The sequence below is a fragment of the Echinops telfairi genome, unplaced genomic scaffold (assembly GCF_000313985.2).
Source record: "Echinops telfairi isolate 266 unplaced genomic scaffold, ASM31398v2 ScPeMD7_2;HRSCAF=8, whole genome shotgun sequence".
Taxonomy (NCBI): Eukaryota; Metazoa; Chordata; class Mammalia; order Afrosoricida; family Tenrecidae; genus Echinops; species Echinops telfairi.
Window position 1 is genome coordinate 18,841,120 of NW_022103898.1, and position 26,907 is coordinate 18,868,026.

General features: G+C 50.7%; 1 protein-coding gene across 1 annotated transcript in view; it reads right to left on the bottom strand.

The window, feature by feature from the left end:
* The window catches only part of BTBD11 (BTB domain containing 11), a 198,419-nt gene that overhangs the window by 49,719 nt on the left and 121,793 nt on the right, over positions 1-26,907 (bottom strand). The window contains exon 5 of the mRNA XM_045291152.1: positions 529-694. Within this exon, the coding sequence (XP_045147087.1) occupies positions 529-694 (166 nt within the window). The remainder of the gene's footprint in view (positions 1-528; positions 695-26,907) is intronic.

Consider the following 26,907-nt stretch of genomic DNA (forward strand, 5'->3'; position numbering starts at 1 on the left):
CTGATGTTAGCCACCCAGGAAAGGGACTGAAATGACATTATCCTATAGACTCATGACAGCTATTAAGATCGTTAGTTTATTGTGCCAGCCTGGCCGATATACACAAGTGGGATTAATTGAAGGGCGGAAAGATAAATGGCTTGGTGGGCCAGAAGGGAGGCTCGGCTCACCAAGTCATTTATCTCTCTGCCCTTCAATTAATTCCACTTGTGTGTATCGGCCAGGCTGGTACAATAAACTAACTACCTCAGCTATCTGGGGTGGTGTTTTTCTCCCCTTTCTGAATCAGGCATATTTTGTTCTATTTTCCACTTCTGCTGCAATGATCACGTGTTACTACTACAAAGATGAAAAAGAGTATTTTCCATTGAAAAAAACTCAGACACGAACCCCCAGAAACCCAGCCCAACATCACCAGCAGGGGGACCTGCCCCCATAGCCCCCTAGAACATTCCCTAGCTGTGGGCTCCTACCATGGGCTCGGGGAGGCTGTCCGGCTGCCGGCTGGTTCAGATGCTCAGACTGTACCTGTTCGCTCATGGCGTTGATCCCCTCGGGGCCCAGCAGGGACACAGCCTGCTTCACCAGGTCTGTCCGCCCGCAGTTCAGCATCCGGAAGCCCAGGTCCTGCTTAAACTTGGCTTCGATGGCCACCGCGTCCAGCTTCCGAGAGGCACAAAAGCAGTCGTCGGCCCTGCGGGAGGGAAAGAGGGTCACAGGGTGTGGCAGCTCCTGGGACAGGAGCTAACTCACGAGGCAGACCCAAGGCAACACCAGTTGGTAGTGGCTTTCCATGGGACTTTATCCCTGGGCTCCAATTCCACCCCTGTCTCTCTGTCTGCTGGCTTGCATTTTTGCTCTGAGGCTGGTGTTCCACCAGGGGTCAACCGTGATGGATAGGTGTCTGTGTTGCTTACTAGGACTAAGACAGACTAGGAAGAAAGGCCAGACAATTGATTTCCAAAACTTAGCTAATGAAAACCCTAAGGATGGGTATAGAACACTGTTTGATTCAGTGGTGGGATACAGGGCTCCAAACCTTTAGGTCAGGAAAAACCCCATCAAAGTCACTGTCGTCAGGCTGATGCTGACTCATAGGGACCCTTTAGGACAGGGTAGAACTGCCCCTGTGAGTTCCTGAGACTGTAACCATTTATGGAACTAGAAACCCCCGGCTTACTCCCATGGAGTGGCTGGTGGTTTTGAACCGTGGACCTTGTGGTAAGCAGCTCAAAGCATAACCACGACTCTACCAGGGCACTCAAAATACACAATGTCTGTAACCGATAGACTTGAACGGACAGGCGACTGTGAAGAGGGCGCAGGCCTGGGCAAGTTTTGTTCTGTGGTGTGTGAAGTCATCGAGGGTCACGGCCAACGTGATGGCAACTAACGACCTCAGCAGCGGTTAACTCTGTACCTTCACTCCCTCACACACAGTCCCAAGAGGAATTCTTGTCTTGCCCCTACTTTGGGGTCCGTGTGTGCAAATGTCTACAGAGTTCCACGACTAGTCAAAAGGTCGGTGGCTTGAAGCCACCCAGGAGGGTCTCAGAAGACAGGCCTGTCCACCTGCTTCCTAGAGCTCCTAGTCATGCAGACCCTATGGAGCAGGGCCACCTAGGTGCCTGGGGTCACCGTGGGTCAGCTCCGTGTCCTCTAAGAGTAACAACCGCCCTCTTGTAACCCCGGGGAAATGCACTGGCTGTAACAAGGGGCTCCAACAGAGGAACGCTTGTGAGGATGGTGCAGGACCGGGCAGTATTTCGTTCCGTTGTGCATAGGGGTGCTATGGGTCGGAAACGACTGGATGGCATCTACCAGCAACAACAATAGCAACAACAACAACGTCAGTAAGTGACTTGTCCAAGTCCTTGCAAGCGGTGAGGCCGGGGTATGAACGGAGGCAGTCTGCATGGAGAGCTGCCTAGGTCACGGCTGTAACATTGAACCCCACAGTCCAGGGCGCGCTCTCTGTTGGACTCAGCCGACTCCCCCAGGGGCTGGGGACTTCCAAGTTAGGGACCCTGTCTGGTGGCCTCTGCTTCCCTTGCACGCAGAACACGGAACACGCTAGCTGAAGGCACACAGGCTGGGCGACTTCTCTAAATCAAAGCAGAAGCAGAGCAGAAAACAGGCAAGGGTCAGTGGCAAGGGCCGGGGACGCTGGGACCTAGTCAGCCCGGCCCAGCAAGGAAGATGTGGAGGTATGGAGGGGGGAACTAACAGTATCAAGGAGACGACACCAACTCTGAGGGTGGAGGATCTTATTTCTTTCTCATGAACCAGTCGTTCATCAATCGCCAAACCCAAATCACCAAATCTTTATTGGGCACCTGCTTGTGCCGAGCTCTACTTTAAATGGGGAAGACACACAGTCAACATGTCACTCTCCTGGCTCTGGGGGTTGTGTGGGTCCTTCCTGGCAGGGGAGAGGCCACAGACTCAGGTCACTAGAATTCATTGTGGCAATACCATGGTGGAGGCGTCTGAGGCAGGCGCTATTACAGAACAAATGCACTGCGGGAGGAGAAGGGAGCTGAGTCAACAGAGCCGGGGAGGACAGGCAAGCTGGCCCGAGTGGAGTCTTAAATAAGGAAGGAGTCAGGTTTCTCCATGGCCGCACATGCAGGTGAGACTTAGGTAAGGAACAAGGAGGACCAAAGAAGAGCGGATGCATTTGAATGGTGGTGCCGGTGAAGGCTACTGAAAGTCCCCTGCACTCTCAGAATAAACCGAGCTGTCTTGGAAGAAGTCTAGCCAGGCTACTCCTGAGAGCAAGGCATGAGGAGACTTGGTCTCATGTACTTTGGACATGTGGTCGGGAGCGACTGGACCCGGGAGAAGGACATCATGCTTGGAAAAGTAGAGAGGCAGTGAAACGGTGGAAGCCCCTCGATGAGATGAGAAGATGAATTGGCGCAGCGTCTCCTCCCGCGATGGACTCGCACTGCAAGGCTGATGAGGGTGGCACAGGATCGGGCAATGCTGCGTTTTGTTACGCGTGCGTTGGAGAGGAGCTGGGGCTGACTCTCTGACCTGGACCACCACCACCACCAACAGGAGATGGGGGAAGAAAAGACCTTTGAGCGAGCGAGCAGGGCCAGTCTAAGCAACAGTAGGGAAATGGATCACGGCCAAGTACATGACGGTAACTGTACATATGAGTGTTTCTAGAGCATAAACTTCTAGGAAGAGGACCAGAGGTGGGCAGGGGCTAGAACAACTCCAACATTCACTGCCAGCAGGTTGATTGTAACACGCGTCCTATAGGACAGGGTAGAACTGTCCCTGTGGGTTGAGAGACTGTAACTCTTCATGGGAGGAGAAACCCCTTGGGAGTCTTTCTCCCTCAGAGGGGCCGGTGGTTTTCAACCGCTGACCTTGAGATTAGCAGCCCAATCTGTATCCACTAGTCCTTTATCTTGAAGATTGAAGACGGAAGGCAGTGATAAGGTTGGAGGTACCCCTCTGGGGGAGAGAGAGGAAGAAGGGTTTGTCCGGAGCCAATCATAGAGACAGGGGGATAGTTGACATCTACTCATAGCATATGACAGTAACTCGTTGACCTAGCTGAATGGACAGAGATGCCACTGCCCAAGTGTAAAGTGCCAACAGGTGGATTTAAGGCAACACTTATTGGAACGGAGCAGGGACTGTGGACTCTCCGTTTCCCCACCATGGGACCACTCCTCTGGGTACGGCCCTGGCTCCTGGGTCTGTAGCCCCCACCCTAGTCTCAGCTCCAGGCCGTGCTGCCCCAGGCTTCTTCACAGTCCTGGTGTTTGCTAATTCAGAGGGCCAGGACTAGGGAGAGGAGGTGCTGTCAGGTGTCCGGGTTCCACTCCCACCGCTCATGCACTCACTGTGGCCGAAGGAAGGGCGACCTTTGTGAGAGAAGGTCTTTCAAAATCCCCGGAGGAAGTAAGAGCGGCCCTGGTGGCACAGCGGTTAAGCACCTGCTCCACCGGCTGCTCCGAGGGAGGAAGACGCAGCAGCGTGCTTCCCATAAAGAGTTGGGCTTGGAAGGCCTAGGAGGCCGTTCCGCTCTGTCCCACAGGGTCGTTGCACCGTCTGGGTTTTTCCTGAGTTGCAGTCTTGGAAGCTCACAGGGGCTGTTCTCGTTTGTCTTATAGGACCGCTAGGGGTCAGCAGTGATTCCATGGCAGTGAGTGTGGCTTGGGGTTGGCTTGGTGTCAGGAAGGAGTCCAATCGGCATCCCTATCCCAGGTGCTGAGTTCCATTTATAGGAAGGTCTACTATGAAAGGGACTTAGGGGCCCACAGTTGACCCACACCTAGGCCATCCCACACTGTTGGAAGTTTCTCTAGGGAAGACAGAGAGTGCACTAGGACCCAGCGCATGGATTTTTGAGAGGGATCTCCTAAGTAGAGTTGTCAGATTTCACAAATAAAAAGATGGCTGTAATATTGCACAGGTCATACTTCCACCAAAACACCAGTCCTTCCTTATCTGAAATTCAGATCGAACTGGGTGCTCCATCTTTCTAGGGGAAAGGGCAGATCCCCCCTGGGGGGAAGAGAGCAGCTCCGGGTGTGGCGGTGGACTTCATCCAAGGGACCAGTGGTTCCCAAAAATGGTTAGAGCAGCAGCTTCAGGAAAATGAACAGCTCAAGAGAAGGGGGTCAGAGCAGTGGAATAACATTCCAGGGCGTAACTCACAGAAAGTTCCAGAGGAGGTAAAAGTAGGGTATGCATGGTCAGGTGGAAGAGAGTGCAGTCTTGTTGGAAGGGGTGTTCGTTTCAGGGAGGTATTGGAATTGATTCCGGGTAGGGATTTCTAGACTCTTGCCTCTTTCAGTTATGTTTTGACTTTGGATTCAATGTGCTCATGATAAAATTCGGTGTGTTCTGATGAAGACCAAGGATGACAGCCTGCAGGGTGGATCTCATCTCAATGTAACGAAGACCCAAATCCTCACAACGGGACCAGTAAGTAACATCATGAGAAACAGAGAAAAGGTTGAAGTTGTCAAAGATTCTCTCTTGCTTGGACCCACAGTCAATGCTCCTGGAAGCAGCAGTCAAGAGATCAAATGATGCATTGAACTGGGCAAATCTGCTGCACAAGACCTCTTTAGAGTGTTGAAAAGCAAGGGTGTTACTTTAAGGACTGAGGTGTGCCTGACCCAAGCCATGGTATTTTCCATTGTCTCCTATGCTTGTGAAAGTGGGGCAATGAGTAAGGAAGACTGCAGGAGGATGGATGCCTTTGGATTGTGGGGCTGGAGAAGAATGTTGAATGTACCGTGGGCTGCCCAAAGGACAAACCATTCTGTCTTGGAAGAAGTGCGGCCAGAGGGCTCCTTAGAGGCAAGGATGGCGAGACTTCATCATACAGACTTCGAACATGTTGTCAGGAGAGACCAGTCCTTGGTCAAGCAGAGGCGGTGAAAAAGAGCAAGGCCCTTGAGCAGATGGATGGGCACAATGGCTGCAACGGTGGCGTTCAAGCGTAGGAAGCATTATGAGGATGGCGCAGGACTTGTGCTGGTGTCTTGCTCTGTTGTGCATCAGGGTCGCTGTGGGCTGGAACCAATGCCATGGCGCCACAGCAACTCCAGCAGCACTGGGGTTGGATCTGCCACATTGTTCGTCTTGTAAAGTAGACATAGGCCTGTTGTTCTTGCTAGCTGACAATGAGTTGGATCTGACTCAGCCTGACCCTATGAATGCAGGGAAGGACCGCTCCGTTCCGGTTTCAAGGTGGTGACCTTTCAGAAGGTGATCATCAGGCCTGTCTTCCAAGGTGGTTTTGGAGGGGTTTGAACCATCAATCCTTTGGCTATTAGTCAAGTGCTTAACTATTTGCACCCCCCAGGAACACCAGGAAAACATTTACCACGCAGTGATCCAATCCAGGAAGAAACAGCTCTGTGAAGTCAAGGGCCCCTTCTTGGGATCACACCAAAAAAATCAAATTCCCTGCCACTGAGTCTGTTCCAGCCCATAGAGACCCTATAGGACAGAGCAGAACTGCCCTGTGGGTTTCTGAGAGAATGTAACTCTTTACAGAAACAGAAGCCTCACCTTTCTTCCATGGAGTGGCTGGTGGTTTCGAACTGCTGATCTTGTGGTTAGCAGCCCAACGTGCAACCCACTACGCCACCTAAGTTACTGTGAATTGGCATTGTCACAGAAAAACAGACATTGCCATACTCCCCCCCCCCCCAATTTATGTATAAATCTGATAATCTCCGTGATTGGCTGGCTCTCATCCCAGAAAGCATCTTGTTTCTTCTACAATCAAGCTAAATTCCATTTGATTGGGTAAACATCACTGAGTACGTCTGTGTCGTGTCAGGTACCAGGACGGAGGTCCCGAGAGGAGGGCGACACAAGCCCCGAGTCCACAGGAGCCACAAGGTCCAGAACCCACAGACCAGGACACGGAAAATTCCGAGGAGCTCAGAGAAGTGTCTCACAGCCACAGAGGTCCTTGCTTTTATTTCGGAACAAGTGACGAGAAACTGGTGACGGCTAAGATGCTCGTACCAATAATTGTTACATAGGGAGCTAGTGCTCTTTGATCCATGGAAGCGATGGTCAAGAAGTCAAGTGGAGCATTGCATTAGGCAAGTCCTCGAGTCTGCGGCAAAAGACCTCTTTCCGGTGTTAAAAGGCTAAGATGTCACTTTGAAGACTAAGGTGCCCCTGACCCGACCCAGGGTATTTTCAATGGGCTCCGATGCATAGGAAAGCCAGACAATGAATGAGGAAGACCAACGAAGAATGGACGCCTCTAAATCACAGGACTGGAAATGAATATGTGCCCATACTATGGGTAGCCAGAAGAATAAACGCATCTGTCATGGAAGAAGTCTAGGGAGCCAGAATGCTCCTTAGACGTAAAAATGGAGAGGCTGTGTCTCGTGCACTGTGGGCCTGTCATCAGGAGCGCTCAGTCCCTGGGGAAGGGGATCAGAATTGGTAAAGTGGAGGGGCAGTGGAAAAAGAGGACAGCCACGAGGGAGCTGGAGTGACACAGTGGCTGCAACAAGGGGCCCAGGCCCAACAATGGTGAGGATGGCGCAGGGCTGGGCGGTGGCTCGCTCTCTTGTGCACGGGGTTGCTCTGCCTTGAGCCAAGTGGGTGGGACTTGACAACAACGAGTTGTGTTTTTTGAACGTGTCCTCTTGACATCGTAGCTCGCTCCATGTTTTCATTCATGCAGCCTGACAATCCCCTCCCCAAGTGGAGCTATCATGAGCCCCAGACCAAAGATGAGGAAACAGAGGTGAAGTGACCCCAGAGTCATGGAGCTAGAAAGTGGGGGGAGAGGGGAGAGCTCCAGCCTGCTCACGTTCAGGGGCACCAGCCATCCTCCATCCCCACTGACTGCCCCCGACTACGACGGCACACTTGATGGAATCTCCCGGTGTCTCAAAACCTCCATTAAAAAAAAAAAATCACTTATTTATTTTTTATTGTGGCAAAAGACACACCACCTACACATGTCCATTTTAACCATGTCCAAATGTACCATCCGATGGTGTGAATCATCCTCACGGTGCTGGGCTGCCACCACCACTGTTCGCTCCTCTACCCTTTCCTTCCCTCTGAAGAGAAACTTGGGACCAGTCCCCATAGCAGCCACCACACCCTCAGATTCCACCCTTCGCAAAGGGAGCTTTCATGACACGCCCCTGCCCTTGGTCATCCCGACTGTAAATGGCAGAACGCTGCTTTGTGCCTACAGTTGGTCCATCTGTAGTTGAGTTTGCCACCCAAATCCCACATCCATCTCTTCTCTCCACTTCTACCCCCAGCATGGTCCTAAACACCAGTGAGGATTTGCTAGATGATTGTAGGGGCCTCTTAGTGGTCTTTCTACTTTCATTCTCCTCCCCATCTGCGTCAGTCAGGGATCTCCGTCCATGCTGGAGACCCGGGTTCAACTCCACGGTGCACCACAACCGTAGCCACCACACATCAGCCAGTGGAGGCCTGTGGGTTTGCTATGATGAGGAAGAGGCTTCAGCAGAGCTTCCAGACGAAGACAGACTGGGAAGACAGGACTGGTGGTCTACTTCAGAACACCAGCCAATCCAAACCATCTAGTTCAAGCTCCTTGTGCATGGGGTCGCTATGAGTCAGGGGCTGACTGAAAGACACCTAGCAACAACAATGGGTGTCTCTATTTTCATCTATCTATCTATTTGCCTATCTACCTATCAATCAATCAATATACCTACTTATCTATCATCTACCTACCTATCTGTTATCTATCTATCTATCATCTATCTATCTGCCTATCTACCTATCAATCTACCTACTTATCTATCATCTACCTACCTATCTGTTATCTATCTATCTATCTATCTATCTATCTATCTATCTATCTATCTATCATCTATCACCTACTCTATCCATCCAGCTATTAAGAGACCTTCATTTTGGGCTAGTATGAAATCTGGTAAGTTGTCCATCAGTTAGAAACTCCGGGGAGAGTTGATATGTAGGTCTTGAATGTAACATTTGCCGAGTCGGTTGGCAGCCTGGACCTTCAGGCAAGATGTCTATGTTACAGTCTTGAGCAGAATTCGGAATTCGTTCTCATCTTGGAATTTCGACTTTGGCTCTTAAGGCCTTCCCCTGATTGGCCGAGGCTCACCTGCATGATGAAAAACAATCTTTTTTTAAGGTCAACCGACTACCTGGTAATCACAGCCACACACACTACCTTCTTCACTGCGACACTCAGATGCGTGTCTGATCAAGAACCGGGAGCCAGGGCCGCGCCAAGCTGAGACATACAACAGACCATCACATCCACCAAACCAGCTTTTCACTGAATGTAAAATCTAAATCAGGCGGTGTGGAGCCTGGCAATGCTTTAGGATAAAAGTCATTGTGTTTAACTAACATTCCGAGTAGAATTCATAGAGAGTAAAATGCCGCTCCTCCAACCTCTCGTTTCCACCCCCTCTCCGCGCTGGGGACTTTGCTCTTGCTGTTCCTTCGTCCTTGAAGGCCCTTTCCAGGCTCTGCAGGGCTGGCGTCTTCTCCTTCTGTAACAGTCACCTTGAAGTTCACGTACACACAGTGAGAGGCCTTCTGGGATCTGAAGCCCATCTCAAGGAGAGTAAGTCTCTCTCCTGCCTCTGCATGCTCCATCATCTGGTCCATCCCACCGGTCCTCTTGTCAGCACTTGTGCCTAGTTTTACTTAGGCGGCTTACGTTTTTTTTTTTTTTAATACTGTTTGATCGTGATTTTGGTGAAGGCTTACACAGCGGTTCGAGTTCCCATTCAACAGTTTTCACATCAGGTGTTCAGTGACCTGGGTTGCATGCTTCACAATGGAGGACATTCTTAGGCTTTCTTTTCCGGTTGCTCCGTTTCCCTCCCTCTAGTTTCCTAGCTTTCACACAGTCTCGTCTTTGACTTTCATCCTTGTGGATCATTTGGCCTCATTGGGGTGACTTGTTTTTAAAGGAGCACAGAGCTTCTGGGTGGTAATATTTTTTGAGCCAATTTGTCATTGAGCTGCCAGTGACCTCAGGGGATACTCGCAGGGTCTTAGTTCAACGTTTGAAGAGTATGTCAGGGCATCTGTGTTCTGGGAAGTTCCCAGGCTCAGCCAGTCCGTGTAGATTTTTTTTTTCCATAAGGAATTTGAGGTTCTGTTCCAGATGTCCCCCTGTTTTATTCAGGTTCATCTATGGTGGCTCTGTATTTGGGTTGCTGGATAAACTTGACAATGCACTGGGTAAATTAGCTGTAAGTTTACTGGCTGCTAGCAGAAAGTTTGGTGGTTCAAACCCACCAGCTACTCCTTGGGAGAAAATGTGTACATGCATGTATATATACATGTACAGCCTTGGAAACCCTATAGGGGAATTCTACTCTTCCCCATAGGGTTGAAACCAACTCTATGCCAATGGGTATCTGATGACTCTAAGCGTTTGCTCTCCCCACTAGGAGGGCAGTTCCTGGGGGCAGGGCCAGGCCGCTTCTGTTCTCTGCAGCTTCCCTCACGTGCATGGTGAGTACAGGCCTGGTTGAGATGGGGACGCATACAACCATGATTCTGTTTTCATGCTAATTCTATTTTATTTTTGGTAAAATAGGTATGTACAAGTGGGCTTCACAAAAAAAATCTGTGAAAAAGTTTCATTACTTTTTACTTCAATTTTCCATGAACTTTTGGAAGCCTATACATATATAGACATAAAGGCATAAAGGAGCCCTGCAGGCATAGTGGGTCATGTGTTGGGCTGCTACCTGTGAGGTCAGCAGTTTGAAACCACCAGCCACTCTGCAGAAGAAAGATGAGGCTTTCTACTCTCCTGAAGCATTAGTCTCAGAAACCCACAGGGGCAGTTCTACCCTGTCCTATAGGGTCATTATGAGTCGGAATCCACTTGATGACACGGAGTTTTTCTCTTTTTGTACGTACACATAGGTATGCACACATATATGCATATCTATTCATGCATGCATACACACACATACATGTATATCATTGCTGAGGTTATAAATCTTTACAGAAGTAGATAGCCTCATCTTCCAAGGAGTGGCTGGTGGGTTTGAACCGTCAGCTTTGTAGCAAGCAGCCCAATGTTTACCTTACACCTACACACACACACACACACACACACACACACGCACACGCACACGCACACGCACACACATACACACAAAACCAAACTCACTGCCATCGAGTTGATTCTGACTCACAGTGACTCACAGTGACCCTATAGGGCAGAGTAAAATTGCCCCTGTGAGTTTCCGAGAAGGTAACTCTTTCAGGGGATAGAAAGCCTCATCTTTCTCCTGGGGTGCAGCTGGTGGTTTTGAACTGCTGACCCTGCGGTTAGTAGCTGCCATCATAACCCTTTTGAAGGTACCATTCTACGGCATTGATTGCATTCATAATGTTGAACAACCACCAGCATTCATTCTGGGAGGCACGTGCTGGGGGACGTCCGTCTGTTGATCAGGAACTCATAGACATGATCCTAAGTTCCGGATCCTGAATTTTACCAGCCGAGCCAGGCAAGCCAGTGGATGCTGTCCACGTGCTCCTGGAAAGCATGGCTTTCGGTGTCCACTGGATCTGTTAGAAAATTTAACTCGGTGAAAAATCTCAGGATCTGAGCTCCACCCACTCTTCTTTCTGGACCGTCTCCGAAGGGTCCCTGGGGTGGCGGAGCAACGACAGAGTCCCCAGGGAGGCTGGACAAATAAGCATGCCCTCTCAGGCCCTCCGGCTTCTTTCGGGAATGCTGGTCCCCTGGGACTTCACCAGCAGGGGAGCAGTGCCCCGCCTTTCCATTCCGATCAATGTAGGTAAGCGGTCAGCCACCGAGCTGGTCAATCTTTCTGAGTTCTCAAGAGCCTCGGGCCGACAGACTGGTTCAATCCTGCTGCCACTCAGAGACATGACTTCAGGAAGATGCCGAAGGGGGCCCACGGGCTGCCGTGGCCTTTCCTCCCTGTGGACGCTCTCCGCTCATCTCTTCTGGCATCTCGGCCTGAATGCTGACCACGCTCACCTACGACCTTGATTTTTGAAAAAAGCTTTCAACAAGAATGCTGGTCTGGCATGGCCTGGGTTCAAGATCCAGCTCAGCCTCTTCCGGCTGTGTGTGGTCTGGGGCAGCGATTTCCGCGCTGTGGTCCAGTGTGCTCCTCTGTCAAATGAGCTTAGTAACAACGAACCTTCCTCCTGGGCCTCTGGGTGGGGATTAAGGGAGATCCGCCACATATGAACGTCTCAGAGCGCCTGCTCCGAGGCTCCCGTTACACACTAGCTATCGCCTAAGGCCAAAGCCAAGGGAGGCAGGCTCTTTGGGAAAAAACAGCCCATATTTAGAAGAAGTGACGATAGAAACAAGGAGACTAAGGAACATTCCAGTCCGGGGGCTTGGAGGGGCTCACATTAAACTCCACGTAGGATGCACACTACCCCCCACCCCCAGGGATGTGGGGAGCCTGGTTTTCTAAAAGTACATTATAAATGGTGACAGAGGGTGGGGAGGGAGGGGGATGGGAGTAAGCCAGAGAGGGGAGCCCACTTTTCAGAAGTTTAGCACATAGGAACCAGCCTTGCTTTTTAGGGTGCTGGGGTCTGTCCAGCCAGACTCCAGTCTCTCTCCTCTCTCATTCACCCCCAGGACCAGAGCTTGACTTCATAGGACCAGGAGGTAGCAGGCAGCTCCCAGGCCCCCTGACTATCTGACTCCAGTGTAATTCTGGAACGAAAGAGCATCCCTGAGGGCCTGGCTTGAAAGATGAACTATAGGTTTGCTCCCTGGCTCTGTCCCCACGAACCAGGTAACTCTGCATGGTGGACTGAGAGCCCGTCTAGTGTTCTCATCTCTCCAGCGGGGCACGCACAGTGCTCTGTCTTATTTATTGAACAAGTCATCATGCAGTCCTTGCTGTGTGCTGGGCCCATGCACTGTCATCAAGTGGAATTCCCACTCTGAGCAACCCTGTCTAGGCTTTCCGAGGCTGTAAGTCTCTATGGGGGTGGACGGCCTCATCTTTCTCCAGCAGGGCGGCTGGTGGCTGTGACCTGAAACCTTGTGGTTAGTAGCCCAGCATTTACCAGGCAACACCTCCAGGGCTCCTTATCTGATTAGGGCTGATTAGAGATGCTTAGGTGTTGCAAAATTAAAAAGATATGGGCTGACCCGACAGCGCTCACCGCCGGACTCTCACAGGCCGACGCTCAGCAGGACGGCGCTGGGCTGGCAACCTTTCACGCGGTTGTGCCTAAGGTCTTCGTAGTTCAGAGCCCAACGGATGGCTGCTAACAACTCTTCTGAGAAGCCAACGAGGGAGGGATTCTGGGTTGTGACCCAGGTGATCGTCCTAAGCTCCTAAGCAGAAGGTGCACTTCATACCCAGGCTGGGCTGTCTGGCTCCCAGAATCTGTCCCCCTGACCACCCCACTCGCCAGTCAGAAAGGTTTCACCTTGGGTAGAGTTAGCTCTCAAAGTTCCTCTGCCCTACACCAAGCATCAGGGAGTGTGAACAGGAACGAAGCCAACGCAAGGAGAGTAGCTTTAGGAGTTCTTGACCCCCCAGCCCCCCAAAAGTCCTCTGCGGTCTCCTGGTCCCAGACCTCAGCTCCAGACTCCACCCTGGACCCTGCTGCCCAGGCCGTGCCCTGACTTTACCCCCATCAGTGTACAGCAACTGGGCCTCCTTCGTTGCCATCTGCAGTGGCCGGGGCTCAGCACCCATCCATCCCTGGAGGCCTGCCCCCCAGTGTACAGCCCAGTTCTTAGTGACGGGCCTACAAAGGGACCCTCACACCAAGGGGAGACTCTGGAAGTGCACCCCTACATCACACGTTCCTTCTTTTCTGCTGGGCGTGCCTAGTACATGCTGAGCACCCACTTCTCCCCTCCCCGGTCCCATAGAGGAGTTCTCCTTGTAGCTCTTGCTATTGGCCCCATTCTACCGAGGACGCCGAGGCTCGGCTCAGTCACAGGGTCTATGCCCGTGTTCTCATGGAGGAAGCCAACCGAGTGCCCACATCAGGGTTCAAAGCTCACTTTTGCTTCTTATTCCCACTGGAACCTTGGACAGCTTCTCTCTGAGCCTCCGTTTCTCCATCTGTGATTTGGGGGTGGTGGTGGGGTGATGGTTCTAGGGCTTGCAGCCTTTACCCTGAATAGGACTATAGGCAATCCTACCCTGTACGGAGTGTGTCCATAACTGCCCCAATAGTAGGAAGGCACGATCATTAGTATTATTTGTAATTACAGTTCCTCTTTGCAGGAATTTAATCAGACCAGCTGGAGCACCACCCCCACCCCCCTCTTCCCCCTGCCAATACACACACACCCATACCCCAATTCTCCACCCTCACAGCCCTCCAAAATCCAGGGCAGGTTTCTGTACAGCCCCCGCCCCTGGCCCCCCAAGGTCATTTCCAGCTGTTTTGAAGGCCTGCCAGTGCTGCCCAGCCCTCTCCCCAGCCTCTCATTCGCTGGCCCTTCTGTGAGGGCTCTTCGGAACTGTCTTTTCCTCTCCTTGCTTTCTGTTCTCCTTCATTTGGGTCCCAGCAAGCTGGCAACCTGGGGCAGGGTAACCACCCAGGCCTCTCTGGGAGGCGGCAGCCAGGAGCCCAGCCTGCAGCCCTGCAATGGGGAGCAGGCTTTGCCCGGCTCTTGCTCAGGGAACAGGTCCAGTGGTCCACCCTGGCAGGGCACAGGCTGCGTGGGGATGGGTGTCTGGGGGTGCAGCCCACTCTGCTACCTGAGCCCCTGTGACATAAGACCTGGCTTACAATACGGTTCTGCAAGGGCAGCCACCAGACTGGCTGTCCGGGAGCACAGTGGAAGTGTGGCTGGCCATCAGAGAGACTGCACATTTGCAAAGCTTCCTCCACACAGCATGCTGTTAGCGGGTGTGGAGCTGGTGACCCCACGCACAACTGAACGCAATCCCGCCCAGTCTTGTGCTGCGCCTACGGCCAGGAGGGGATCAGATTGCTGTGATCCATAGGGGATTTGGGGCTGAATTTTGGAAGTAGGGTGCCAGGCCTTTCTTCCTAGCCTGTCTTAGTCTGGAAGCTCTGTTGAGAACTGCTCAGCTTCAAAGCCACACACAAGCCCCCACTGACAGATGAAGGGTGGCTGTGCTTGAGGTGCCTCGGCTGGAAGTTAATCTGCGCCTTCCGCATGGGACGTGAGAATTCTATCACTAAACCATCACCGACTTATGATACTTGTGCTGCAGTAAAAAATGATTGACAGTTATCACAGAGACTAGCTCCCTTACTCTCAAAGAAAGCCCATGAACTAGGTCCCTTGTCCCTCATTTTACAGATGGGAGAACTGAAGCCCAGAGAGGTTCGTGATGTGGGCACACTCACACAGCTCTTAGTTGGAGGAGGTGGTATTTGAACCCAGGTGCTGACTCCCAAATGAGTGCTCTCATCTGGCTATAAAGCCTCCCAGGATTCCTAAAAGGTCGGTCTTACTTAGCATGCCCATTTTATAGATGAAGAAATAGAAGCACATGCGAGTTAGGTGTCTATCTCTGATCCTTGAGGGGACAGTTTCCATGGCAGCCCTGACCCGCGTCTTTCCAAAACCCAGACTTGAGGAAGACCTGTGTTTCTACGTGAGCCCTACACTGTCTTAGCCCAAGTCCACAGAATACAACATCATGAAGTACATACTATGTGCCATGAAGTCCCCTGGAGGCAAAAGCAGTTAACCACCTGTGGCTGCTCACTGAAAGCTGGGAAGTTTGAGTCCACCGGGAGGCACATGGAAGAAAGTCCTGGAGATCTACTTCCAGAAAACCAGCATCGAAAACCTCTGACGCACAGTTCTGCTCGGACCCAGGTGGGGTCACCAGGATCAGAAGGGACTTGACCACGAATGGTCTTACGAGGGCAGTGGTGGCTCAGCAGGGAGCCCTGGTGGCATAGCAGCTACACATTGGGCGCTAATCACAAGGTGAGCGGTTGGAAACCCGCACCGAGGGAGAAAGATGAAGCTTTCTACTCCTGCCAAGAGTTACAGTTTTGGAATCCCACAGGGGCCGTTCTACCCTGCCCTGTAGGGTTGCTGTCTGCCAGAGTTTTGATGGTTCAATGGTAGACTTCTCCCCTCTCACACAGGAGGCCCCAAGTTCAATTCTTGGGCAGTGCATTTCAAGTGTGGCCACCACTGTCTGCCACTGACTGCTTACACGTTGCTGTGGTTCTGAATAGGTTCCAGCGGAGCCTCCAGACTTAGACAGACTAGGAAGAAGGCTTGGAGATTGCCTCCTGGAAGTTAGTCAACGAGACTCCTATGGGAACGCCTGGAACGTGGGCTCACTCTACGGTAGCCAATAACCATGGACCACACATTGGGGGCCCAGAGAGGCCAATGAGATGTGATTTCTACGCTGCGGCTCAGGTAGGAGGAAGTGCCAACTCACTCATTAGACACACTTGCGTGCTGAGCACCGGGCACTGGGATAGGTGTGGGGCACAGCAGCTGCTGACACGCCAGACGTGGGTCCTGCCCGTGATAGGAGATGGAGGGGTGGCAGGCTAAATGAAGATGGCCAGAGGCAGACGTCAGGAGCCTGGGTGGAGCTTTCAGGTAAGCACTGGGCTGCTAAGTGCAAGGACAGTGGTTCAAGCCCACTATCTGCTCCTATAAAGATTTACATCTCTGAAATCCTATATAGGGTCCCTTATATAAGGGACCACAATAAGGAGCCCTGGTGGTGTAGGGGTTCCTAGTTGGGCTGCTAACCTCAAGGTCAGCAGTGTAAAACCACAAGATGCTCCGAGAGAGAAAGATGAGGCTTTCTACTCCCGAAAAGAGTTAGTCTCAGAACCTCACAAGGGCAGTTCTACCCTGTCCTACAGGGTCACTATGAGTCAGCATTGACTCGATGGCAGTGAGTTTGGGCTTTGGTTTGAGTCCGAATGGGCTCAGTGGAAGTGGGCTTATTTGTTTGATTTACCCCCCCCTCTAGTTGGGAGCCCCGGTGATGTACGGGTTAAGGGCTTGGATGCTAACTGAAAGGTCAGAGGTTCCAGCCCAGCCGCCGCTCGGAGGGAGAGCGGTGAAGCAGTCTGCTGCTGTATTGAGTCACAGCCTTGGAAACTCCGAGGGGCAGTTCTGCTCCAACCTTGACAGTGGCCACAAGTTGGAACTGCGGCAACAGCAGAGAGCGAGAGGGAGTGCCTATGTGTGTGCCTGCGCTTAGAGAGGAGAACGGGAGGGCAGCATGAACTTAAAATAATAATTAAGGATCAAGTTGACAGGGTTTCCTATTTCTCTGTGGGCGTCCCAGGGGAGCTCCAATACCCAGGAATTGACAATCATGCTTGACTGCATTTCTCTGGAAGCGCAGGCTCTCAGGGCGGCAGGAAACACCTCGTTTGCTGGGGTTTGTGCTGACACAGCAGGCAGCCCAGCTGGAGGATTAACCATGGGCACCGTGCCCTGTTGTCTCCCCTAGGAGTCCACTTCTTACAGAGGACAGGACACCCGTGCCAAAGCTTTGGGGGCCTGGAGTGAAGTGGTGCCTGGGCGTGTGTCCATGGGGGTTGTGTGACCATGGACATGCACCTGGCAGGTGTAGACATGGGTGCTCACATGCTGCCGCTGTTAGGGGTCACGGAGTCAGTTCCGATCCAGAGCAAACCTACGCACTGCAGAACGAAGCACTGCCCGGTCCGGCACCACCCTCACCATCGTTCCCGTGCCCGAGTCCACCGTTGCAGCCCCTGTGTCCATCCCTGTCCTTGAGGACCTTCCTCCTTTTCGCCTCGTTTCCTCTTTACCATACATGGCCCATTGGGTGGATTCAAACACCGGACCTTCTGAGCATCTAACCACCCAAGCCCTCGCCCCACTGTCTTCCCCTCGATTCTGCCTCATCGCACCCCCGTGGAGGGTGTAGGAGATGGCAGGAGGCCAACAGGGGTCCTCAAATGGATATTAAGGAGCTCCTATTTTTAGAAACCGTCCCTAATTCCGTCTGACCTCTGCTCCAGGTTCAGCAGTGAGCTTGGCACACGGGGACTTCCTATCCTAAAAAACACTTTGATTCTGAAATAATAATAATGACAATAGTAAGAATAACAATTGCACACACACCTGGCATTTCTTGTGTGCCAGGGACATTCAGATTCCAGACAGGTGCAGTTAGGCTATGGATTGAATTGTGTGCTCCCCCAAAATCTGGGTTGGCCTCCTAAGCCCTTACCTGTGGATGTAATCCTAGGGGCCTGATCGGATCCTGGCCAAGGGCCTTCCTCTGCAATACATCTTCCCAAGAAAGCTGGGGCCAAATTCCCTTTTCTAGGCTTCGGCTCCCACGATGTGTATTCATGCTCCCCCCACCCCCCCAGGGTCACAGAAATGAATTGTCCTGTGTGGAAGTCGGTCACAGCAAGATCGCTCGGCCCATCTTTTTTTCTCAGTTCTCAGAAAGAAAGGAAGCATCATCTTATTGCCGCAAATGGAACATGGAATGCCTTGCGGAGTCCCTCGGAGAAATCTATGTCCCCAAATGGTGCCCACTTGCTATTTAAATGCTGCTGCTAAAGTACAGAAAAGAGCCAGCTCGTTAAGCCGGTCTCGGCTGAAAGGCAGGCACCGCTGCCTCCCTGCCAAGCCCTTCTGTCTTGTGAGAGATGCCAGCGCGCTGGGTGCGCGTCTCCTCCTTTGAGAACGTGCCCAGCTAACAGTGAGATGAGATCCTCTGTCTTTGCCTCCCCGCAAAACAGACCTTCTGCGTCTGCTCTGAGAATGCGAAAGAAAGATTCCACAAACACCCAAGAGAAGGACGCCAGTGTGCTCGCGTGGCACCGCGTCATTATCATTATGTCCAGTAGAAAAGAACGAAGCAACACGAGGGCGCTCTCTCCCTCCAGCCGCAGGACACGGGCTAAGGAAGTCAGGAAGTGAGACCTAGCCCGAGAGAAAGGAGCCATGCTGATTTGGGCAAGCCCACAACACCATACTTTTGGCAGGGCCTTTTTCTTCTGAAGCTGCTGTGGGATCTGAATTTTTAGCTGGGCATACGTGTTTGCCCAGATAAAGACTACATTTCCCATATTCCCTTGCAGCTAGGGATGGGCACTGGACTTAGCACTAGCCAATGGGCAGTGAGGGGAAGTGATATGCAGGCTCCCTGTCCTTCCCATCAGCTAGCTGCAGACTGGGTGGAGGGGTTAGCTCTCCTGAACCATGCAAAGGGAGGTGTCACCCAAGGATTGAAAATTCTATAAACAGCTGGCTCTGTGACCTCATGGAGTTGCAGTAACCGCCCAGGATTCCTTATGGCTGAACTATCACTGTGAGGGAGAATTTTCAATGCCTGTCCTGCTCAAACCACAGGTATTCTGTTTGCCTATTAGAGCGAATACACCTGTACCTGAATTATCACAATATTCTTATGGAGGGTAAACTTAAATCAACTCCAGGAAGCACACAGGAAACCCTAAGTGTAAGCCAGTAATTGTCCCAGATGTTGGAGGTCTGAAGATGAATGTGCAGACCCCACCCTGCGGGGACTTCTAGAAGTGATTGGGTAGCACCTGTAAACCTGGTTTCTGGGTTACAGTGTTACCATCCCCAAATGCTTTCCCAGTAGCACCAGTCCCATGAGATGATACTTTCTGACCAGGGTCAGCAAACTTCTTCTGTAAAAGGCCAGAGAGTAACACTTTCCATTTTGTCTGAACTGTTTCGAAGGAGTCTGTGTTGCAACTACTCATTCCATCATTTTAGAGTGAACGCAGCCAGAGGTGGGGTTGGCAGTTATTTACAGCCACAGGAGGCAGGCAGCAATGGTTTGCTGACTCTTGCTCTGCGGTCAAAGACATGTCTCAGAGGACCTGGCTAGTGACCTGCTTCTGAAAGGTTACAGCCTTGAAAACCTGAGGGGGCAGTTCGACTCTGTTGACTTGGGGCTGCCCTGAGTTGGAATAGATGCAACTAACAACAAGGAACTAACAAGTCCCCATGCATCCTTTATACAATTCACTCCCAATAGTTACATTATCTGATGTCAATTTGGGACCTGAGAGTTTTAAGAGTGAAGGGGTGGAGTCTAGTCTGTCAATCGGGTCATAGCCAATGAGGCGTCTGTGTGGGCATGGCCTTCTCCTGAGAATTCTGGGAGCTCCAGTATTTTCCTCCTTGGAGGCGGAAGTCTCTCTCTCTCTCTCTCTCTCTCTTTCTCTCTCTCTCTCACTCCCTCTCTCCCTCTCTCCCTCTCCCTCTCTATCTCCCTCCCTCTCTCTCTCTCTCTCTCCTGGGGGCTGGAGAAGCCACATGGACCTACCCTGATGCAACCAGACCTCTGGAGCCGGAGAAGCCGCATAGAGACCCCTGACAGCGCTGAGATGCTTACAATGAATGCCATTGGATCCAGAAGAGTTCCCACCCATTGACCTGTGATCCTCCTGCATTTGGCATCATTGCATGTGTTTCCTGAATCTGAAGAGGAATTTATAGATTGATATCAGACATATGGGCTAACATTGGACTTATGGACTTGATCTGGACTGGGTTGGGGTGTTTTCTCAATATATTCAACTGCTCTTGTATATAAACCTCTTTCTTATATACATATGAGTGTCTCCATGAATTTGTTTCTCTAGTCTACCCAGACTAACAAAATACACTTAGACTATTTTTAAAACATCAGCGATTATGCATGTTTCTAAATTTTTAGACCCGTGAGCAAACGACACAGATCCCTCTTCGGTTTGCTAGCTTTGCACAGATGCTGTGTCTGGGATGTAGCCATATGTTCACATGTAGGCTAACTCATTTATTGTCAGTGCTACTTGGCACGCCACAGAAAGAACAAACTATAATCTACTTACCCACGATCCTGTAGACAGACATTTGGTTTGTTTCCTGTTATAATGTTGCCATTATGAACATGGACTTGGGAACATCCTGCATATGTCTCCTAGGCCCAGGTGGGAGACGTTCTCTAGGCCCTCGGCCTCATGGTGCTTTCACGCTTACTGGAAAGGGGATTCGAGCTGGCTCCAGGGGTGATAAGAGTCCTCACTACTCCACCCTGGTCTGAGGTTAAACTTCAGTTATTTTCCCCCAGTCTGATGGATATGAAATGAAAAACTAGGCAGGGTTTTAAATTGAATTTCAGGATTATTGCTGAGGCTGAATTGTTTCCACAAACTTCTTGGTCGTGTGGCGGAATATGTCGATGCTAAATTTTCACTGGGATTTTGGACATTGGGGAATGCTGACAGTGGGAGATTAACAGAAGAGGCTGAAGCGAGTCCGCTTTCTTGAGCACTCGGCTGGAGGCAGAACCTTGTGCGATGAACTGTTGGGAATGTTTACCAGCTTGTGTTAGTCCGGGTGAACTAGAGAAGCAAATCCATAGACACTCATATGTGTAAGAGAAAGATCTTTATATAAAAAGTAACTGTACATTAAGAAAATATCCCAGCCCAGTCCAAATCAAGTCCAGAACTCCGATATTAGCCCCTATGTCCGATACCAAGCTATAAATTCCTCTTCAGACTCACACAACACATGCAATGACGCCGAATGTAGGAAGATCACAGGCCAGTGGGTGGGCGGTCTTGTGGATCCAGTGGCACTGGAAGCACCTCAGCACTGGCGTGGGTCTCCACATGGCTCTTCCAGCTCCAGGGCTCGAGCGTAGCTCCACGTGTCTTGTCACCAGGAATTCGAAACACAGAGTGCGTGATGGAGGCAGCTTCCCACCCTCCCAGAAGCCTAGTTCCTCAGTGCTTTTCTGGGTGGTGTTCCCTACCCACTCCCACCCCCAAATAGATATTGACAGTTGAGTCCCTGTATCTGTAAGTATGACCCTGCTTGGAAGAAAGGTTTTCTATGTTTCACTCATTAGGTGAGATTGAAATACCACTTGAGGGCACGGTCAGCATTTCTCAAGCTGGAAGAAATGAAAGAAAAAAACTCAAGGCCCAAGTTGCATTACTGAAGGATTCTAATGGGCAAAAGATTGAATGATGAAGCATGAAAAGAAGATGAGAGGATGTGACAGTTAAGGTTTGTGTTGGTTAAGGATGGGATAGCTGGTGATAGTGAAGGATGCGATAGTTAAGTCCACTTGACTCAGCCAGGATCCTCAGTGATTTGGATGTTAAGATCCAGTCATCCCCTCAGGGTGAGATCTGACACACTGCAATCACCTCCACAGTCAGAACTGCCCTGAGAAGTGACGCGGGCACCAAAAGATTGGGGTGGCATGCTACACCTCCACACAGATCACAGCCCGGATCCAATCAACTGAAAGGAAGTGTCTCTTGGGGGTGTGGCCAGCTTCTAATATAAGTGGAAGTGGTGGAAAAGCTTGCTTGATTTTTGCTGGGTCTGGATGCACACCCATCAGGCAAGACCAATCATTAGAAAAGGACATCATGTTTGGTAGAGGGTCATTGATTTAAAAAAAACTCATTTTATTTGGGGCTCGTACAACTCTTATCACCATCCATCCATCCATCCATCCATCCATTGTGCCAAGCACATTTGTACATTTGTCGTCATCATCATTTTCAAAACATTTCTTTCTACTTGAGCCTTTGGTATCAGCTCATTTTCCCCCTCCCTCATGAACCCTTGATAATTTATAAATTATTATTATTTTTCCATGTCTTACACTGTCTGATGTCTCCCTTCACCCACTTTTCTGTTGTCTGTCCCCCTGGGAGGGGGTTATAGGTAGATCATTGTGATTGGTGCCCCCTTTCTCCCCCACCTTCCCCTTGCCCTCCTGGTATCTCTACTCTTATTATTGGTCCTGAGGGGTTTATCTGTCCTGGATTCTCTGTGTTTCCAGTTCCTATCTGTACCAGTGTATAGGCTCTGGTCTAGCCAGATTTGTAAGGCAGAATTGGGATCATGATAGTGGGGGAGGGAGGAAGCATGAAAGAGCTAGAGGAAAGTTGTATGTTTCATGGTTGCTATACTGCACCCTGATTGGCTCATCTCCTCCCGGCGACCCTTCTGTAAGGGGATGCCCAGTTGCCTGCAGATGGGCTTTGGGTCTCCACTCTGCACTCCCCCTCATTCACAATGATATGATTTTTTGTTTTTTGATGCCTGATGCCTGATCCCATCGGCACCTTGTGATCACACAGGCTGGTGTCCTTCTTCAATGTGGACTTTTTTGCTTTTCAGCTAGATGGCCATTTATGTATCTTCAAGGCTTTAAGACCCCAGACACTATATCTTTTGATAGCCGGGCACCATCAGCTTTCTTCACCACATTTACTTAGGCACCCACTTTGTCTTCAGCAATCCTGTCAGGAAGGTGAGGATCATGGAATGCCAGTTTAATAGAACAAAGTGTTCTTGCATTGTGGGAATACTTGAGTACAGGCTCAATGTCCATCTGCTACCTTAACAGTAAACCTATAAATATATGCACATAGATCTATTTCCCCATCCTCATATATGAATATATTTACCTATGCACATGCCTGTATTTAGACCTCTATAAACTCTCTTTTTGGTAGAGGACCATTGAAAAGGAGGGCATCTTTAGTGAGAGATAGCGACATCATGGCTTTAACAGTGGACTCACACATATCACTGATCATGGTGCGAGACCAGGCAACACTTCACTCTGTGATGCCTCAGGTCACCATGAGCTGGAGCTGACCCAGAGGTAACCACCACTACCACCAAATGGTCAGGGGAGTAACACGTGGGTTGCACCAGCGCCGGGTCTGGCTCATGCAGGCTCTCTAGTGCTAGTTTCCTTTATCATCCTGCAGAGATACTGGTGAGCACTTGGGCGGAAGCTCCTCTTCTTTCCTTCACCCTTCTTGTGGGTTAATGTGTACACCCCCTCCACCCCACCCCCCAAAGTATATTTAAGCTTGCCTCCTTCCTCCACCCAACACGGTGACCATTTTGAGAACCAGCATCTTTGGAGATATAATGAATGAAGCCAACATGCAGTTAACCTAGGCTGGGCTCCAATCCAGAATGGTGTCTCCACAAGAAGAGAAAGCAGGCAGCGGACTGGGAGACCCCGAGGGAAGATGGGCAGGCACGCGATGATGGAGGCAGATATTGGACTCGGGCTGCCATTAGCCAAGTGACAAGGAAGGATCTGCACCTAGAACCTTCAGAGAAAATGTGGCACCCGCCCACCCCAAACCTTTGGCCTCCCATGGCTCATGGGGATTGATCTCTCTCGTTTGCACCACCCACGTAGTGGCGTTGTCGTGGCAGCCCCAGGAAATGAAAGGAACTGCTGTTGTTGGGTGCAGCTGACCCCTGTACAACAGCGGAGCACTGCCCAGTCCTGCGGCCCCATCACAACAGTGGTTGCGTTTTGTCCATTGTTTCAGCCGCGGTACCAGTCCATCTCTTGGAGGGGCTTCCTCTTTTGCACTGCGCCGTCCACTCTACCAAGCAGGATGTCTTTTTCAGGAACCGGCCTCTCCTGATCACAGGCCAAACTAAAGGATAAGAAAGTCTCGCCACCCTCGTTTCCAAGGAGCATTCCGGCCATACTTCTTCCAAGACAGATTTGTTTGTTCTTCTTGGCAGTCTCCACAGGACTTCCTGCATTTGCATTGTGGTGCTGGAGAAGACTACCGAAAGTACCACGGGCTCCTTTGAGGGAAGGATGGCAAGACTTCGCCTTACAGATTTGGGGCATGTTGTCAAGGGGGATCAGTCCCTGAAGAAGGACATCGTGTTTGGTAAGGTGGAGGGACAGCAAAACGGAGGACGAGCCTCCAGGAGATGGACTGACAGCACGGCGGCATCAGTGGGCACCCGCACAGGACCAGTTAGGATGGCACGGGACTGTGCGGTGCTGCCTTCTGTTGTGCCTAAGGTCGCTATGGGTTGGAGCTGACTGGATGGCACCTAACAACAACAACACCAACAGCAACAACAACACTTTCAGTATTCCTTGCCAACACTCTGATACAAATGCACCATTCTTCTGTGGTCTTCCCTATTCAAGGTCCAAATTCCCTGTGTGTATGAGGCCATTGAAAATACCATGGCTTGGAGTGGGTGCACCTTGGTGTTCACACTGATAACGATAACCCTCTCTATGCCTTGGTCCCCCTCCCCTAACTTCCTCCAGTACAAGTGCCACTACTATTTGCATCCACCACATCTGACCGCAACAAGGAATACGTTTCAGAGCTAGAAAGGACTTTGTCTGGTGGTGCTTAACTTTTTTTTTTAAGATGATTTAATAAATAGTCCCACGAAAGGAAAATCCTCTGTGGACAAATGACACTGAAAAGGCCACAACTCTTGTGAAGACTAGAAGCTCCCTGCAGGTGAGGCCTGGATCTCTCTCGGTTACCAAAGGCACCTTCGACTTGCGGGATCGCGGTACTTACTGGTTGCCTGGCTAGCTGCTAAGGGCTCCCATGGAACTCCTATTTTAAACCAGATTTGGAGAGGTTTGTTGACACACGAGTAAATCTTGGGCAGAAATGAACGCGATTCAAAAGGGAGGAGAAACAACAACAATCTATTCTCCAAGAAACCAAATCCCATATGGCAAATGGCATCGTCGCCAGCTGCCAGCCAGATCTGAAGCCCCAATTTGGAAGCAAGCCCCAACTGCCATCTGAGATGGCATTCTCTGTGTTGGCGGAAGCACCAACTGTGTTTCTGTTTTGCTTTTAACACTTGTGAATCTCAGGACAGATTCCAAGTGCTGGCAAGCGGTTCGCCATCTGCAATCTGGATTCCGCCCACACCGGGCTGCCGAGGGCCCCAGGGACTTCCTGATGGAAGATCGTGTCCAATGGCCACTTTGCAGCCCTCGTCTTCCCTGATGGTGGTATAGCCTGGGTTCTGGGGAGCCCCCTCTGCAGAAAACTTCCTTAGTGTCTGCAGTCTCCGTTTCTTTTGGGGAGGGGGAAGCTTCTCCACCCTCTGACTAGTCTTCCTATATCTCCTGGACGACTTCTCTTCTACAGTCCCTTCCTGAGGTCAGATCAATGACTTCAAGAGCCAAATGTTTGTCAGTCTTCCCAGAAGGCCTCTTTAGTTAAGGTCTCTCTTCTGAGTTCTACATCTGAATTCTCACCTGCTGATTGGATACGTCCACATTGAAGCCTTTTCTCAGCTGAATGCATGCAGAAAAAACCTTCATTGGTTCACTTATAGTATTCCCACCTCATTTAGTTACATTGGTCCTTTGTGTCATTCATTCATTCCACCAATATTTATTGGTCCCTACTTGGTGCCAGGCTCTATGCTGGGCCCCCTTATGTCAATGTAACTTATTCCTGCTCAACCTGAACAAGAGAAGGAAGCCAAGCGCCTAGGGAAGAAAGTCTATGTGGTGACCCTTTCTTCTGGAATATTTCATGTCTGCTAGCATCTCCCTTGACCTCTGTTCTCTTGGTACAACGTCCAGTCACATGCCCGCATACCTCCCTCCATCTCTTCCCACTAGTGACCCAGTCAAGGTTTCAGAGGCAATGCTGATGGGTGTCCTCTGCTGGGTGTGACTCAGGCTGCCAATCAGTGATGGCCTTTACAATTGCACCCTTCTCAGAAAACAGAACCCAAGTCAAACAAAGTTGCCGGAGCGGGACATGGACCCCTAACTGAGTCATCCCTGGGTGATTTGCTTCCTGGATCTTTCAGGAAGACAGATGACCTTGTAGGCTAGAGCCTGAGACGACGGACTCCACAGCAGAGGCAGAAAGTCTAAGATATGCTGGACCTCAGCCTGCCTACAACCTACATTCCTTGGTACTGTATATGTTGGCTCCGTTCATGGGTCAGCTTGGCAATGCTATGGCGCCCAGTTGGCCAAACACTAATCTAGCCACTGTTATGAAGTAGTTAAAACCAAATCAAACGCACTGCCATTGAGTCGATGCCAACTCACAGTGACCCTCTAGGGCCGGGTAGAAGTGCTCTTGTGGGCTTCTGAGACTGTAACTCTTGGAGGGAGTAGAAAGTCTCATCATTCTCCCGAGAGGTATCTGGAGGTTTTCAATGGCTGACCTTGCAGATCGCAGCCCAACGCATAACCACTGTGCCACCAGGGCTCTTAACTATGAAGAAGTCACACGAGAGGACATCAGTTGTCCTTAAGTATAGCAGATTGCCTTCTACAATTTGGGTGTGCCTCATCTAATTAACTGACCAAAACCCCCCCCAAAGTCCTAAAAACAAACACACGAAAAAACTCCCCAACAAACAATCTCCCTGCCAAGGAGTCAAGTTGGCAGTGAGTCTGGTCTGGTCCGCAGTCTGAAATTGACCAAGCACGTCATCAGGATACATTGATAACTACTGGTGATTGCAATGTGTCATCTGGAGATAAAGAAGGTTCAGTTGTTGGAAAACGTATCCTTGGAGATGATGGTATGGTAGAATTCTGCAATTCCCACAACTTCTTCATTATAAATATCTATCTATCTATC